The sequence below is a fragment of the Balaenoptera ricei genome, chromosome 3 (assembly GCF_028023285.1).
Source record: "Balaenoptera ricei isolate mBalRic1 chromosome 3, mBalRic1.hap2, whole genome shotgun sequence".
Lineage (NCBI taxonomy): Eukaryota > Metazoa > Chordata > Mammalia > Artiodactyla > Balaenopteridae > Balaenoptera > Balaenoptera ricei.
The window spans coordinates 70,924,317-70,942,769 of record NC_082641.1 but is presented as its reverse complement, the minus strand read 5'-3'; the positions used below and the strand labels follow the sequence as shown (position 1 = coordinate 70,942,769).

General features: G+C 34.3%; 1 protein-coding gene across 7 annotated transcripts in view; it reads left to right on the top strand.

Moving 5' to 3' along the window:
* The window catches only part of TMEM161B (transmembrane protein 161B), a 69,043-nt gene that overhangs the window by 11,987 nt on the left and 38,603 nt on the right, over positions 1 to 18,453 (top strand). For 3 of the 7 annotated variants that reach the window (XM_059916732.1, XM_059916733.1, XM_059916730.1), the window contains exon 2: positions 9,537 to 9,640. The exons of 2 other annotated variants lie outside the window; for them this stretch is intronic. In XM_059916732.1, coding sequence (XP_059772715.1) covers positions 9,567 to 9,640 — 74 coding nt within the window. In that variant the 5' untranslated portion in view covers positions 9,537 to 9,566. Of the gene's footprint in view, positions 1 to 9,536; positions 9,641 to 18,115; positions 18,182 to 18,453 lie in introns of those variants that run through there. 2 more of the 7 variants (XM_059916734.1, XM_059916738.1) reach the window with 2 other exon arrangements.

Here is an 18,453-nt window from a genome sequence, read left to right as displayed (position 1 = left end):
GGACTAATTCTGTAAACATTTAAATTTGAAAACCCATGTCATTTGAGTTCAAATCATAGTTGTTGATAATTATGTTTTCCAATTCCCTTTCTGTCATTTTACCTTCTATATATTATGTGTATATAATTCTATTTGTAGTAACAATTTAACTATATGAAATTGCTGTTTTGTAGGTCAAAACAAATATCTGATTTCATATGATTCAATCAATAAGTCTGTTAAATATCAATAGGTGACTTTATTCATATTCTTTAACAGCTTTCCTACCAAAACCTTTTATTTTCATTTCATTTGTTTAGCAAAGACCTCCTTATTTTCAGGTCTGTTTACTGTGTCTGTAAGGACTGGAGCTATGATATAAAACCAGATAAAGGCCATGATAGCCTGTATGGTCAACCCTGGGATTCTAGGGATGGTCTGTGGGGAGGAATTCTCCCTGCCTATTCATGATTGTTTTATGCTTTTATCCGCTTTGGCATTATATGGAAGAATTTCTCTTCTGGGTGAAATTTAGATAGCCTTCAATTCTATTAAAGAACTTATTGGAAGTAATTGTTTATAAAAATGCAGCTTGGGTTTGTCAGTCATCTACATGTATAAGTTTATCAGACCTTTCTTAAGTTTCTGGACATCCTCTCAGTCACATTGCCAAGATCTTGACCTTGATGCGGTTATTTTTAAAGATCTCTCAAACTTTGTCCACTTTGGTCATTTCTTTGGCTCTTTTGACCAGCTACTTAATTATCCTGCAGATTTAACCTTTAACTCCACGTCTTTCATTTCTCTGATGTTGTACCTGAGCTACTGAGTCATGCAGACTTGTAGTTGCTTGGCAATTATTCATTCAGTTCTTCTGTTAACTTTTATGTCAAAATTCTCACGACTTGCTGCCCCTCCCCTCTTTTGTTTTACAGATCAACTCCCTACCCCATCATGGTTTTTAGGGAATGATCTGAAGACTTTGAAGTGATATGTAATGAGTTTTCCAAAATGACTATACCCAGTGGAAAGCAGGACATCAAAAAATCTTGACCTAGTTTTTCCTTATCCCACCCCAGCCAAGTTATGTAACCTTTGAAGACCTCAGTTTTTCAATTTAATACGTCTCTATACCTTTTGTGCTTCTGTTCAGTAGAACAAGGTCTCATAAAGTTTTACTTTCAACTTAGGCCTTTGGTCTCATCTATTTCTGATTCATAAGCAATACCCACAGTTAACTCCTTTTTAGAATATTTAGCAGCCCCCTTTTATTGGTTTCTTCCCTTTTGCCTTAAGTATGTATATTTTCCCCCTTACAAGTGTATATTTTTATATGTGAACCTTTCTAGTAACTGTCAGATTTTCCTCTTACTGCTTAATTTTTCCAAGGAATAATTATGGCCATTATTCTCATTTTATCTTTACATAATCACTTAAGTTTAATCTTTACCTACTGATACTTTTCTTGCAGAGATAATTATTAACCTCATGCCTAATTCCTTTTTTTTCCTCTAAAAAAATGTTCTTAATTTTGCTCTTGTTTTTGAAGCTGTTTTAGTTTAGGCTTTTATGGTGTTTGTTGGACTATTTCAGCAGATATCTAATCTAGCTCTTTGCTTCCAATTACTTTTACCCACCTCCACTTTATTTTTCCACTGTAGTGGCAGAGTTATCCTTCCAAAATATATTTGGTTTAGTTACTTCCAGGCTTAGGATCCTGGACTTATTTCTAAGTGCCTGCAGAAGAGTCCATTTTGGGCAGCCCATACCAAAATCTAGCTGTGTGGAACTGCTCATTATTTTAGCTCATGCCATTTACATTCTTGGTACAAATAGGTGTATCTGTCTAAACTTGTATTCCTTTCCTGTCTGACAATGGGATACTACTTTAACCTTGTGACATTGGTTTAGATGTCACCTCTGTGAACAACTCTTTCCCAGTTCTCTAATGTAGATTTAATCACTGCCTTTCCTGGAATGCTCCCATAACACTGTGCACTGACCTCTACCATACCACTTATCACATATTATTTGTGGGTGGCATGAGGGGTGGTTAACATTTTAATAGTTTGATAAAATCAACACGTGATGGAAGAAATAAGTTGTCCTCTTACCTTGAACTTAGATGTGGATTGTTTGCAAGACCTAAGGTAGACTAGATTGTAGCCAAATCAAATGGTATTTACGTGTCAAAAGATAGAGAAAATTTTAGATAGGTTTTCGTCTAAAGAAATAGGATTGGAAAGTAGTTTTGTCGTTTGAAAGTCGAGAAAAACAGTTTAAATAGCCAGAATTGGACATACTTATCCAGAACTATTTAGTGTTGGAGTATTTTATACTCTAGAGGGCTGTTTTGTGTATTTCTTCAGACTTCATCTCTACGTGAATGAAATATCCCTCAATGATGCCTTTTGCTCTGAATCACTACGTACCAAGCAGCCTGTTTATAATTTGACTTCCAGTGTATCATTAAGACAGTAATGGAGTGGAGCACTTAGTGAACTCGAGCATCTGATTCACTTGATAGCTTATGTTTCACTGTATATTAATTGATAGAACTCTTACAAATCTGATTATTGCCAGTCTGTCTGATGTAGAATTGGTTGTACCAGAGAAACATGTTCTGTGTGTGTTCTGAATGGCTGAGGATACAGCCAAGGTGGGAGGCCTGTGGTAGGGTTGTTAGTCCACTTTCTTGAGTTTCCTTCAGCCTACACCTTTTTTGTCAGTGGCTCTAGGATTCTGCCAGTCACTGAAACTAAAGCATCCTGAAATAACCTTTGAGACAATCCTGTTTTATTCTGTAGTTGTTTTCCTTCATGGTCAGTCACACTCAAAGTCTGATTGGTTTTCTACTGACCAAGTTTTAGTTTTGTTCTTTCCTTCCTAGTTTCAACTGTTTCTATCTTAGTCTTAGGTTTTCTCTTTAATTGCTCAATATATTGCTATGTCTGATTTTCCTTATATGTTACTTGCATTATTTTATTCTCCTACCCCTGACTGTTTAAAAAGCCTTCCAAGGTGATCTTTATAGACACCTCAGCTCGATGCCTCCTCTTGGTTTTAAAGACTCTTTAACAATCTGAAATTCTGTCTTCATCTGATTTCTCACAATTCTTTGTCATATATTAAAGTCTGCTTTGGTTGAGTTAAGCTTTTTGCTGTCCCATGGTTACTCTGTTCACATTTGTCATTTAGCCTGGAAGTCCCTTCCTTGATTTCAGTTTACTCATCCACTCTATGAAACTTTTGTATTCAATTTTTTGAATTTCTGTAACTGTTGTTCATAGTACTATGCAGTTTTGTGCTCCAACATTGTCTTAATATATTTGTTGTTACCTAATATGATAATCTTGGATTTTAAGTTCTGTTAAGACAGATGGTTTTGTAGTAGTGTCATTCGTTCTTTCAACCCTACTATGTGCCTTGAATTATTCTAAATGTCATTGCTCTGAGTATTTGGGTTATAATAGTGAAACACAGAAGTCCTTTGCCAAGTTTCTAATAATGGCCAGTAAGATAATGGATGTATGTTAGGCAGACAGCCTATATTTGTTAATTAAATTTTTGTTTGCTTTTCTCATTTATGGATATAAATAATTTCTGTAGTGACATAATTTGAATTTATAGATTTTTAACATTGTTTGGCCAAGACCCTAACTCATTTGTCACTATAATATATAATGATTCTATATAGTTCTTATCACCAATGTAAGAGAGGCTGCACTTCTCCTTCCTGCAGTACTGCTACTACCTTTAGTGCAGTTCCTCCTTTCATACCTGGGCAGTTGTCTTAGTGCTGCTGGGTTAGCCCTCATCCAGTCTTGACATGGGATCCAGAGCAACTTTTCTTAAATACTGATCTGGTCATATTACTTTTCATGGGTTTCCTTATTGTTTTCAGGCTAAATTCTAAACCTGTAAGTGTTGCCCTTTAGTATCTGGTTTTGGACTACTGTCATCCTATGTGAAGCAGATATCACTGATGGTTCATCAAGCTGATTCCACCGAGTCTTGACTCATGCTTTACTTTCCATCATCCCGTTTCACAGCTTTTTGCCCTTAGTATTCTCTCTCTCTTCTCTCTTGCTGTGTTCTCATAGAATCCTGTGCCTATCCTCTCATAACTTTGTATTGTGAGGGTCCATTTACTCTGTTAGTGGACTGGTTGCTCATTGATGGCAGGGACTGTGCTGTTTCTCCCTATTGTGTGCAGGTGGTTCAGTGCCTGTAGTTTGTTACTTGATAAATGTTCATTGAATGCACTGAAACGACTTAGTGCATTCGCTTGGAAATTAGGGGTCTGGGTTCTGGATAAGTCTGTGACTGAGTAGTTCTGTGGTCTTTGCTGTTTGGACCCTGATTTCTTCATTTGTAAATTGTTCAGAGATGGTTTGCTTAAATGCTCAGTGTGTGAATTCTAAGTTTTATGTGAATCTAGATTGAAATAACAAAGTTCACCCCTTCTTTTGTAGTATAAATCATTTGAGCATCTCTAAGCAGTCTGTTTCAACATGTCTAGCTATCACTAAAATATGTAAAAAGTTAAGAAACCGAAAATAGCAACGTCATTGGGTAACAGCCTCTTTCTTTTATTTCCCTTCTTACTTATTCAAGGGGGGTGATAATTAAAACCCTTTGGGTGGTGTGAGTCCCAAGTATGTATGCTGACTTGCCTTCTGATGCTAAACAATGTATACTTTGTTTCAGTCTGTTGTCAGCAGCAGAGCTAGTTTAATGAAACAAAACAAAATGTCAACTCCGCTGAGGTTGACATAATATTGTTCCAAGTTTGAATTTTAAAATTGCTGGGACTTCTGTGTTTGATCCCTGGTCGGGGAGCTAAGATCCCACATGCCTTGCGGCCAAAAATCCAAAACATAAAACAGAAGCAATATTGTAACAAATTCAATAAAGACTTTAAAAATGGTCCACATCAAAAAAAATCTTAAAAAAAAAAAATTGCAACATGTTTGTTTTTAAGTTTGGGGAGTTTTATTGTCAGTATTGTCAAGCAAGGTAAAATACTGCTGTTTGATATATTTTATTTCTTGTAGAATTGTTTAATTTTCCTTGGTAAGAATTTTTTTAACCTACCCAGAAACGATTACTAACAAAAATTGAAATGATCATTCTTCTGTAGACTAAAGGCAAATAACTTTTTCTTGCTCTTCATGGCCTCAGGTTAATAGATGTGGAAAGGCTGAAACCTAAGTTGCCCCAGTGTTTCACCCTTCTTGGGTGCTTATGAGCTATTTCATAATTGACTTTCCCCAGTTCCAGTTATCAAGAGAATTGGGGCCTAGGGGCAATGAATCCAGACAGAAACCATCTCTTTGGTCAAGTTATTGTTTTGAGGCCCTAATAAAACCATTAAGGCCACTTGGGTCAATGACCCATATGGTTGTGTGTTTGAGAGTTCAGCCATGATGGACTTTATTGTTTCAGCGCATATCTACCCAGTTTAATAGTTTTTTCTTGTGAAATTTATGTTTGTTTATGCTTAAATTTACTTAAGCATTATCTTTTAATTAAAAATAATGAAAAATATTCAGGAAATTTGGTTTTTAAACATTTCAAAAATTCTGTTTTGTATAAACTTAGACATACATAGACATTTAAGTTGGTCAGTGAAGGCAGGTTATTTAAATGGCTTGTTTTTAAATTTCAAATGATTGTGTCTCTTAGTTAATGAATTGAAAACTTTATATTTCAATATGTTAATCCCTGGCATGAACACTGTAATTGTCAATTGTATAGTAATGTCTCAAAAGTTGATCTAAGTTTAGTATTAATAATATATTAAATTGATAACATATAATTCTATAAAATGGTTGCCATTTTGAAAATATATTCCAAGGACTCTTTTCTAAATATGTATGAAAAGGAATAACTTTGGGGACATGTATTCCATATAATTTAAAAATTACTTCTCAAAAAAATTAGGTAGATTCTTGTGCTGGGAAAAAAGCAACATATTTTCTTTCAGTACCACATATATAGTCACCTAACAGCTGATTCATTCTCAGAAAGATTTATTGACTTCTATTAGAAAGTTGGAAGAAAACTTCTATTATATATTTAACCCAGTATATAGATGAGGTTTTGAGAGAGTATTTTCAACTGCATTTAAAAAGATGGAAATGGCATAGTAAGGTAAATGAATGGAGTGAAGTTACACTTTTCCATTGAATGTTTTTTAGTCAAACATTAACTACAACATTGAGAATGATGTTTGCCTTTCTTGGGGTTGATCTCTTTAGTTCCTCCTTTGCCTCAGTATACCATCAGTCTCTGAATTCTTCAACAATATCCTTAGAATGCATTTTTCTTCTGAGTACCAGAGATAACCACAGTAATTTAAAGCATCATCATTTCTGGTCTGGATCATTGCAGAAGCCTAGTTGCTATTCTTAATTCTAGTCAGTCCAATTTGCTGATTTTTGTTTGTTTTTGCCTTCACATGGTTTACATTCTTCAGTAGTGGGTTTATCAGCAGTTTATGCTTAGTGATTTGGAGTAAGAGGAGAGAGTTTGGCAAGATGCCTCTTTTCCCCAGTTCATCACAGTCCATCATATATATATCTTCCAGATCAGTCTTTCTGAAATGCCATTTAATACCTGTAACATTTATTAGGTGTGACTAAGATATGATTTCTGCTATTAAAGAGCTTACACTTTAATAAATTGTTATATATGTTTATGAGAGATTGTACTAAATGACCTTGAAGATACTGTGATACTATCACATTTCTTTCAAGGCTAGATTGAGGTTCACTTTGTCCACAAAACTTTCCCTGACTAAAAAAATTATCTTTTGCTTTTAAGTCTATAATCTCAAATAGACTAACCTTCTCACCTACTTGCTAATATATTTCTTGGCCTTGTTCTGCCTGAAAGAGTTCTTTGTAGCGGCATTCATTGTATGGAGATTGCAGAACTTCTATCACAATCTACATAGAAAATAGGATAGTAAATTCAAGTGATAGGAAATGTGAAAGAAAAAAGGTAAAAATGTAACCTTTGATGTTAGGTGAATATAAAAGTGGTCTGAATCTTAACCCAATTGGTAGAATTTAAGGCATTAAAATATCCACAGTGAAACCAGAGTTGAGGCAGGTTTCAAAGGCATTTTAAAAACAGTCCTGTTTAAGAGCCATTTTACTTTTTTTTAAAGAACAGTAAGTACATTTTTGTTCCTCTTTTTAAATTAGGTATTTGTTCTTTTACTAATTGATTTATAAGAACTCTATATAATATCTAACAAGCGAATTATCCCTTTGTGATATGAGTTACATATACTTTTTCCCAGTTAGTCTTTTGACATTGTTTATATTGTTTCTCTGTGAATAAATTGGATTTGATTTTTCTTAAAATCTCATATTGTTGGAGCAGTTTTAGGTTCGTAGCAGAACTGATCAGAAGGTATAGAGGGTTCCGTATCCCCTGTCCTGGCATGTGCGCAACCTCCTCCACTATCGACATCCCACATCATGATAGTGCATTTGTTACAGTGGTGTACAGTCGATTGAACAGTTTGTTACAGTCGATGAAACCTGACTTTTTCAAAATTTTTTTGTGTTCTTTTATCACTTAGGAGACATGTCATTTGTTATGGTATGATTCCATTTATTTTGTTTTTTAAATTTATCTTTTATAGAAGTAACATTGGTTATTTTTTTGCAAAGTCTCCTCTATTCTTGAAATTAAAAACAAGTTATCCCATAATAGTGATAATAATGACAATAACAACAAATAGTACTAATTCATATTGACTGCTTACTCTGTAACAGGCACAATTACTAACCACAGCTTGATTAGTAGGTAGGTTGAATTATTAGCTTCATTTTATAGAAGAGGAAATAGAGGTACAGAATGTTTGAATAACCTGTCCAGAAGGCATGCAGCTAGTAGATGGCAGATTCTATCCCAGGCAGTTTGGGTCCAGAGTCCATGCTCTTAAACCAGATAAACTATACTACTTTTTAAAAAACATTTTAACATTTTTTTAATGCACTTGTTTGGCATATTAGGTTTGAGGTAGGAATTCAACTTTATTTTTGGACTGCTTAGATAGAGGAAGAGCCAACAAAGAGGAGTATAAAGAAATGGTCATCTAGGTGGGAGTAAAGCAAGGGATTTGGTAGACCTTGTTGGGATTCTGCTGAGATTTAAGATAAGGAAGGGTAATTTGGCAAGATGAAGTGATTGTGATTGTAGGTGTTTTATAATGGAATGGGCCGAAGCAGAAGTCACATGGGAACTGTGTGGGCATATGAGAACACAGAAACAGTGAAAACAAGTCTTCTGCAAAGTGGCTACGTATTTGAAGAAGGGGAGAGCTGTAGAATAAGGGAAAATTATTGGTATTTTTTAGAAAGGTGAAAGGTGTTAAAATGCTGATAGGAAGGATTTGAATAGAGAAGAGATTAAGGAAGATACAGGAGGGAAGCTATTCGTTGGTTAAGGTTCCTGAAAATCAATGAGAGGATTTGCTCTGAAGCATAGATAGAGGGATTTGCTTTATACTGAAGATGCTCTGTTATTTCTAGAGGGTGTGGAAGAAGAAGGGTGCAGATACAAGTGATTGTGAGCTTGTCGGTGGCAAGTGAGAGTTCTCATTGGATGCTGTTGTTTTTCTCTCTGTGAACTGGAAGATGTTCTTTACTGAGTAGAGAGTTAGAAGTTTGGTGGGGGGGATAAATTAGGAGTTAGGGATTAGCAGATACAAATTACTATATATAAAATAGGTAAATAACAAGGTCCTATTGTATAGCACAGGGAACTATATTCAATATCTTGAAATAACCTATAATGGAAAAGAATATGAAAAAATATATATGTGTGTATATATGTATTTATGTATAACTGAATCTCTTTGCTGTGATTGTAAATCAACTATACTTCAACAAAAAGAATTTTAAAAAATAGTTTGAGGGAAGTTGGAGGTTTGAGGAGGTGGGAGAAGGTTTGAATTAGGTATTACGGAGAACAAGAGAGGGATTGATGAGAGCAAACTACGGGCATTTTTGGACCTTGTTGAAGGCCCACCCACTGGAAGTTGGTGATGACAGCATGAATTAAAATTTTTTTTCTAGTGACTTTCAGGCCAGTTCTGCTATCACACTTACTATAGTTAATGCTCTTTAGTCATTCACTACCACCCTAGAATTAAAAAAAACGCATACTGCTTTTAGACCTAGCCAAGGTAGTGTTTTAAGTGTGTTGAATAGAGTAACTTTGGAGAAGGATGAAAAAAACAAAATCACCATTTTTCACTTCATTTTGGTACACTTAAGTAATGGAGAACATTTCTTGGGAATAGATTTTGAATGTGTATGCTACTTTAACTTGTAGAGGATTATGAGAGGAGATCACGTATTTTAAGTTTAAACATACGTGGTCTTGAATACCTAAATGGCAGAATAATATGTATTTTGGTAGTAAATCCATCTTTCTTAAAGTATAATTTTCAAAATGTATAGAAAGCTTTTCAGCAATGTCCTCAAATCTAAATTCGTTCATTGTTAAACTTGTTTGTTTGTTTCTTTACACAGGGTGTGATAGGTATACAGCTGGTTGTTACCATGGTGATGGCCAGTGTCATGCAGAAGATTATACCTCACTATTCTCTTGCTCGATGGCTACTCTGTAATGGCAGGTAAGGCAAGGATAGGCTGATTCTGACTGGCACTTTCAAATCTTTGTTTAGTTTACCAGGCTGATTAACTTCCTAGAAGTGAAGTGCTAATTCCAATTTTCTAAAAACATGAAAAAGGAAAATAATGAGGAAAATCTAGCTTCCTTAGTTCTCTTACTTGAGATATTAGTAGTTTATCTGTTTAGTACAAAGGTAATAGGGTCATGGTCAAGAATTTAGTCCCTTCCTTCTCTATCCCTTTCTGTCCATGGCCACTGGAACTATCACATGACTTTTCTAGTTACCTTTAATAAAAGTTGGTCAACAAGAGGAAGAGACTGTAAATGGAAGTGCTTAAATATTTTTACCATTGTTGGAAAAAGTGACTCAAAGCACATATCCTATTATTGGTGACTTACTTGAGAGTTTATTATGAGAATTAGGGGCTCTTTGTTTTACTGCAAATAATTTTAAACTTTAATTTAGTGAGGAGGAGATGAAGTTGTTTTGTAGGATTTTAATTTTGTTTACTGCAGTTTAAGCTTACTACTGTCACCTCCTTCTGCAGAGGAGGTAAGTTACCTTGCTGAAATTTGTACAATAAAAATATAAAATCAAAAGTAAAGAAGGTAAATATAGGAGGTGTAGTGAGGCAAAAGCAGTAAAACTCTGCATACAGAAATACATGCCACAACCTTGTATAATTATGAAAGGTAAATTATAGATTTGGTACCATGACTATAGTTTTGCTCCAATTATTTGTCTCTAATAAATAACCAAATTCTATTATTGATTTGTATATCAATTTTCTTCTGTTTAGACCGTTGGAAATTAGAAAGCAATGGATAGCTATTATCCTCGTAATGATTTCATATACTGCAAGACCAATAATAAGCAATTCTATCCATAAAGCTTAAATTTATTTTCTAGTTTTAAGTATATTCTTCTTCTCTAATGCTTTATACTTTTTCCTTATCAGTGTTTAAATATAGGAAAATATTACTTAGACTGCTTAAAAAGTTTTTTTGAACACTGATAGGCACACACATGTGTGTGGAATGTGTGAGAGAACAGCAGTTTAAAAATGTATATTTTATTAGCAAAGTAAACAATGACTGAAGTTTTAGTGAAGTTAAATAAAAGCTTCATCAAAGCTATTTATAAGTGAAAAAAGTAAATCATCTGTGACTAGTTTTTAACTATGTACGTTTATGCCCTGTGCAACCTTGCTTCCTTTTTTTGCTTAGCAAAAACCTTTTTTGTAGATCATGAAAGGGTGAACATCTGCTGGGCAAATACCATTAATTCTAAATAAAAGGAATCTGAATTAATAAACTAGGTAAAATACATATTAAGGTAGCTTGTTTTCTACTAAGAATTGCACATTTCTAGATTTTTGTTTATGATGAGTCTCCAGGGAGACTTCCAGGTCTCTTTTGGCTTTAAAGATCTTTGCAGTCATGTCCCTTTTTAGTCTATAGGCAACTTCTACTTTCTTACGTAATCTGCAACACATTTGTTTCTATAAAACTAAAATTTCAGAGCTTGAAAACTGATTCTCTTTGTTAATATTGGAACAATATATTTAAAATCTTTACTCATTTGACAAGTATGTGTCATAAGTATATATATTGCTAATTTGAAGAGGAGCTCAACCTTCAAAAATAAACGTTAAGTTGATGTTTTTTGTGATCTTGATTTGCTTTTATAAATAGATTAACTTTAGTGGTAATTAATGCTGTCTCTAATTCCAAATCAGGTTTCAAGGATACCAATCAGGATTTTCTAGTAATAGTTACTCTTCTGCTGTAGTTAGTTTCATTTCCTTTCTGTTTTTGTTTTTTTTGCTCTGTGTTCTTAAGATCATCTATTTTTCTTTAATATTAATTCTGAAATTTTTAGGTCATGAAGCTATATTGCTCAATGTTGCCTAACTCTGTTGAATAAGAATATTGATTTTATCATTTTGGGATCATTATTGTTTTGCCAACCTTTTGTGATATGAAATGATACTGTTTTAATATTAAGAAAATCTAAAATCTCTTCTAAATTGCTCATGTAAAAATATTATTGATCAGAAATGACAGTTTGCATTTTAAACCATATGATGTTGCTGAGTTGAAGGAGAAAGATCTGAGAACCTTCTTAGATTATCGGCTCTAAAATACTTGAAGAAATTTAAAGGGAGAGGCTTATGAGGACTTTTAAAATTATGAATAGTGTAGGATGGTTTGGGAGTGACTATACTGAATAGCTATTTAATAGAACTATTCAAGTGAATAGATGTGTAGATACCACGATAGGTTAATCATGGGTATGACAGAAGAAACTTCTTTTTAGTTTCGGTATCTGTTGACTTAATATTTATTCCACTAGTATCATATCTTCAAATTGTAAGTATTCATATTTTTCTTAAAAGTTATGGCTTCTCTTTTTATCATGTAAATTAGTTTCTGTCCATATCTCTCATCAGCTTCTGTCTCTTTTAGAATGGAAGGTGTGAAGTGGCACCTGTTTGTATTATGTTGACTTAATGAGTAAGCCTGCCTATTTCCTGAAGAAGTCAGTACCTTGAAGGAATTAGCAGTTTTTGCTTATAAATTAACCTGCTGATTTTTTATATTAAAAATTGACTGGTTTTCTAGCTCTTGTTAAATAACATTTATATATTGTAAGTAGTATTGTAGATATCTAGTTTTCAAAAAAATAATGCATAGTCTTTAGCCTGGTTTAATTCCATAAATATTACCTTTACAATGTTATAGAACTTTGAACTGATAAAATTTTTATTTCTGTTATCTCATTTGGATCTCTACACTCTGAACTTGGAAGAAGAGATGTATTGGGATATGTTATGACCTCATAAATCTTGGTGTCTGAACTTAATAAAAGTTTCTCACTCAGTTCCTCAGACAGGAATCAGGGTCAAATGGGGGTACCTGAGAGGGGTCAGGCAGCTCTCTGTCTAGATCCTTCACAAAATGATGATTCAAGGATTCAGCTATCCTTCAGGTGGTTACTTAGGGATTCTAGGCTTCTTCTGTCTTGTGGCTCCTCTGTTCCTTCTGCTGCTTTGGAGTCCTTCTATTAGATGCTATGCCGGTTGGCAAGTAGAGAGAGAGTGGGCTGTGGATTTTTCAGGAGATTCTAGGGGCCAAGCTTAGAAGTAGATATATCATTTTTGCCCACATTACATAGTCTGGAGCCCTATGACTGGTTCAGGCCAAAGTGCACAACAGGCTGGGAAATACACTTTTCATTGTACCTAGGAAGTAAAAGCAGGATGGGTAAGTGCCTAGTCCTTCTTTGCTGTAGGTGATATTGTCTCCATTTTTACAGATGAGAAAATTTTAACTTTACTCCTGTTCACATACTGAAAAATGAAACAGATCCAGGCCTTTTATGCTGGAAGTCTGATTCATAGTCTAGTAATTATTTGATTTATGACTGCTCATCAGATTCCAGACCCTTGTCCTGGAGCAGACATACTTGAACCAAGGTTTGAATTTGGTGGAGGTGAACTTTTCCACAACCACTGTGACTTCTGCTGGCAGTTTATAGAGTAATTTATTGAAGGTTTTCTTTCTTCTACCTTTTTTCCCTAGCTGTGCTTAGCCTTCTAGAAGATACCCTCAGGTTATAAGCAGTATATGGTTTCTCTTTACTTACTTACTCTTTACTTATTTTTCTGGCTTCTCTAGGATTACAGTCACCCTTTATTCTAAGTTAAAAGGCACATCAGCATTTTTCTGATTACCAAAAGCATGCTAAGTGTGAAGAAGAGTTTAAGAAATATCATCTGTTAAAACTATACCTCTCCTCACCATTTGAGATTAAATTTATTCCACATTACTAAATTATAATTATTTTGTATTGCATTCTTCCAGTTTTTTAATAGATAAATGTTTTTCTTCTAGAAAATGTTATTCTCCTTTTTTTACATGCCTTTTTATATAACTGTCAGACTGTTGAGGCATTCCTGCTTTAACAAGAATTTAAGCAGCAAAATTTTTCTTGCCATAACCTGTGAGCAAGTATTACTGACCTTGAAAAACTCAGGTATGAAGAGTCTAGTGCTCTTAGGTTGCTCTACTCTTCCCTTCCTCCCCAAAGGAAAGAAAAATTGTGGAAAGTTGGTTTCTCTTTACCTTTACTGTGAATTGCTTTCCCTAACGCAAGGAACATTCGTTCTAACCATTGCTCAGGTTGCCTAAAGACATTAGTTATTTATTATGTCCAGCATACCACTGATTTGTAGCCAAAGTATTCTCTACTTTCTAATGTAATTAAAGTTCCTTTTTGTTTTGAAGTTTGCTTGGCCCCTCTTTTCATGGAGAGGTAAGTGATAGGTTACATTCTTTGTACATTTGAATAGTGGGTTTTGCATGAAGAGTAGGATTTTGCTTTTTCTCCTTTATAGCTTCCTTGCTGAACCTGCTTTCCATTTTCCTGATTGTTCAGCTCAAACCTTATGCATTTTTCTCTACCCCTTTATTCCCCTAGGCTCTCACTTTGGTCAGCTACTTCCCTTCATATGTCCCTGACTCAAAATATATTACGGTTGGATTTATTCTGATTTTGTCTCATCCTATATTGGGTAAAGAAGGTGTGAAAACACCCTATTCAATTGCTCTTAACTCTTTTTGCTTGTTGCTGGATCCAAGAATTTGCAAATTCCCTTTGGTGAGAGAAACCTACTATTCAAATGCACGGTAGGTGGGACCTATGACCTAAGGGAAAGGTTTAAACCTTAAGCTACTACCCTTATGGAATGCCTGAGTCCTTGCTCTCCTGCCTTAGCTGTCTTAACTTCCAGTTCCAGAATGTCATGATATTCTAGTAAATTTTCCAATAAATAACAAGAGAATGTATATGTATAATAAATGATATTTTAGTTACTTGTACTGAAAGGTTTTCTATGTTTTAGGTGGTGTTTGTTTTCCCTTAAGTTTTTTTTTTTCACTTCTAAATTATTATTTAGAGATTTAGAATGGAGACTAAAACTATGTTGTGGCCTATGTTGTGAAAGAGTTTTGTATGATTATTTATGTATTAAAGCTTTTTTTTAGCTTTCTCTCAATACTAAGCTTTTCCATATTTGTTCATGTTCAGATTTTCATTTTAAATTTCTGAAATTTTTACTTCTGAAAAATTTTTAAGTAGTTTGCTTTAAATGGCATTGCTGCTTAAATTTTTTTTTGAAGAATCTGGGTCAGTACATTCTGTATTTTCTGGTATATGTTTTTTCAGTTCTCTTGAACTCCTTAGTAAGAAAGGTTGTAGCCTGATATTACTTTATGTAAGAGGTTTATGCAAGAAAATTATTGAAAAATTATTTCAGTGATTTAGTGGAGTATAACACCAAGTTGGCTTTGTTATCTGAGACATGCTGACAGTCTGAATATAAGTGAAAATAGCCAAAGTAAATGTCATAAAGTACAATTTAACTTAAATGCAAGAGGTTCAGTTTTGTAGTGAGATTCTATTAATACTTACTCTTTTTTAATTTTTTTCTATTACTAACAGAATACATGCCTATGATTTAGAAAAAAGATGGTAAATTGATAAAAAGGAAAAATAAGAGGTAGCAAACTATATTCCTCTCAGCTAAAGACAATCTCTGTGTAAATTTTGTTGTATTTCCTTCTAATTTTTTCTATTCCTATTTTCCCCTCATGGATGTGATTATTTCATGTGTAATTTTTACATCATGCTTCTTTTGCTTAACATAAAGCATTTTTCTCTAATTGTGTTTTTGTAACCATTATTTAACATCGAATCTAAGGCTGATAAACTTTTATATCTGTCTTCTAAGCCCATATTTGAAAGGCCTAGTGCATCAGAGGCAAGCAAATTGCAAGTCATTTTGCAAAGGAAAAGACCAAAAATTGAGACCAGAACTTAAAGTTTAGTAGATGGGAATCATATGATATGAAATCAAACTGTGTATGAAGCACTGACTGTTGAAGAAAATTGTGCAACTGTGCCTTTAGGTTTTACTTTGAATTCATGTCCTTAGATGGCTACTCCATGCTACCTGGCAGTCTTTGTGTGTTCTACTTCTCAGACAGCTTTTTCAACCCAAATCCTCTCTTCATTTATACATGCCTGCCTCAGCCTCACTCTAAGCTCTTGAAACCAGAGCCTGTCGCTCTCATCTTCATGCCATCAAACCCACAACCCTAGTTACACGTGCAGCGTCTCTTTGTTTTTTTTTAATGTTTATATATTTTAATTTTGGCCTATGGAGGAGGTATCCTGCTATCAAGACCTAACTCCAGCATTTGTGATCTATATCCCATTCCCTCTAACCTTCACCCTGACTTTTTTTCTTTGGCCATTTCCTCTCTTCTTTGCCATTAATTGCTTCCTTTCTGTTGGATTATTCCTGTTAGCACACTTTTTTTTTTTAAGGTCTCCCATTAAAAATAATAGCAACAAAAAATAAACAAGAGTCACAACTCTGCCTCCCTTCCTTCTTAAAAAACAAAGCCCCTCCCATATCTATTCCTTAGTTTTGGGCCTATTTCCCTGTTTTCCATCAATGCTGAATTTGTTACATACTTGTCCTCATAAACTCGATTTTCCCACTTCCTTATTAACTATTTAGCCTTCTACCATGTTTTATTTTCCCCTTAGGTGATCTTATTCATGCCTATGGATTTAAATACCACAATTATGTAATAGCCCCAGGTTATCTGTGAGCTCTAGATTCTAATATACAGTAGCCCTCTTGATATTTTCACTTCATGTCTCATAGGTACTTAAAAACTCAGCATGTTTAAATTCTTGATTTCTTCCTGCTCTACTCTATGTCAGAAAATGTACCACCATCTTCCTCAAATCAGAAATGTAAATATCATCCTTCATTCCATCCTTTCTTTCCATTCCTTACCTTACAAGAACTGTTGATAATGAAATATATTTCCGTGCTATTCTTGCCTTGTTCTAATTCACAGAGCAGTAAAAGAAATCTTAAAATGTAAATCAAGTTATTTCTCTTGCTTTGAAACCATTATTTTAGCATAAAATCTACACTCCATATGGACCCAAGAGGCTTTGCATGACCTGTTCCCTGTTATCTCTTCAGCCTCCCTCATGTGTTTCTCCTTGTACATGGTGCTACTGCCTCCTTGCCCTTTTGGTTACTGCATTGTTCTGAGTTGTTTCATGCTTTTGTGCTTTTGGACATACTCTTCTCTGCCTGGAATGCTCTCGCACTCCATTCTTATTCTTTAGTTTGCTGGGCAAATGTCATCTCAGAGAGGTTTTGTAACCCAATACCTTAAGGCTTGTCTCTCATTCTCACTACATATTTGATTCTTTTGTGTAGTATCCAATATATGATGTTTGTCTTTTCAAAAATTGGTTAAATTCTGCCCCAACTGAAATATAAACATCAAGAAATCAGGGACTTTGGCTTTGTTATGGGTGATTATATCTCCGTTGCTTGGCAGAGTACTTGACCGTAGTGGGCTCCATAAATGTCTGATAAATCAACGGGTGGATAGATGAATGGGTAGATGGATGGATAGATGAGTAACAGACTGGAAGTGTCCCTGAGAGCACTCGGTACTTTTAGATTCTAGCTTTGAACAGTAATTGTTACTAATGAAGATGACCTGAACGTAATAAATGCAATTCATTTTAGAAAAATGGATTCACAAAATAAGATTAAACAAGTTTGAGAATATTTTAAAAGAAAGTGGGTCCTAGAAAATGTAAGGATCTTATAATATTTTATTATTACAGGATTCTAAATGTAACTTAAGTTTTCCTATAGTACTAAGAGTCTTTCACTGATAATTATTTCTCAAAGAAATAAACAACTAATTTTAGTCTTTATAAATGAGTTATTGCTTATGTGTTCTCCTAAATGTTATACAGTCAATTCTCATTATTTGTAGATTCTCTACTTGTGATTTGCCTACTTGCTAAAATTTATTTGTAACCCCAAAACCCATACTTGTGGTGCTTTCAAGGTCATTTATAGACATACGCAGAATGGTAAAAAATTTGAGTGGCCTGTTCCCAGCTGAGGCCCAGGTTCCTAGCTGAGGCCTTCTTGCTGTACCTTTCATATTGTAAACAAGTATCCTTTTTGTGGTCTATTTAGTGCCATGTTTTTCATATTTTTGCTTTTTGTTGGTGACTTCGCTATTTAAAATGGCCCCCACATGTAGTGCTGAAGTGCTTGATATCTAGTGTTCCTAAGCGCAAGAAGGCTATGATATGCCTTATAGAGAAAATTCACTAGAAATATTCACAGAAATCAGGAAAATACTATACTTATGATTACAGTTATTAGAAAAGCTTTGCTCACGCATGAGTTTTATTACTGTTGGCCATGAATTTAATATTAGTGAATCAACAGTATATATTAAATAAGGTACTACTTTAAACAGAAACACACATAAAACAAGGGTATGTATTGATTGATTGATGAAGATGTTGTGACCAGAGGCTCGTGGGAACCTAACCCTGTATTTCCCCTAGGAACAATGGTTCAGTGTTCGCGGCGACTTTATAGAACATAACTACCGCGAATAACAAGAATCGACTGTAAGTTAAAATTCTGGACTTCAATCGAAATTTCAGGAAGTGCCTCCCTACCCGTGTTAAGTATAGTTTAGGGAATTTTGGGTTGGGATAGATATATTTTATTGTAAAACCCTTAAACTAAGAGGAGAACTGAATTCATTCATTGATCCTTTTTGAGCACTTACTATATGCCAGTCACTGTACTAGTTTTGAAGTATACAAAAACAAGTAAGTCATAAAATCTTCACTCCAAGCATCTGTCAGCTAGCGGAATATTCCATTTTAACCTAACC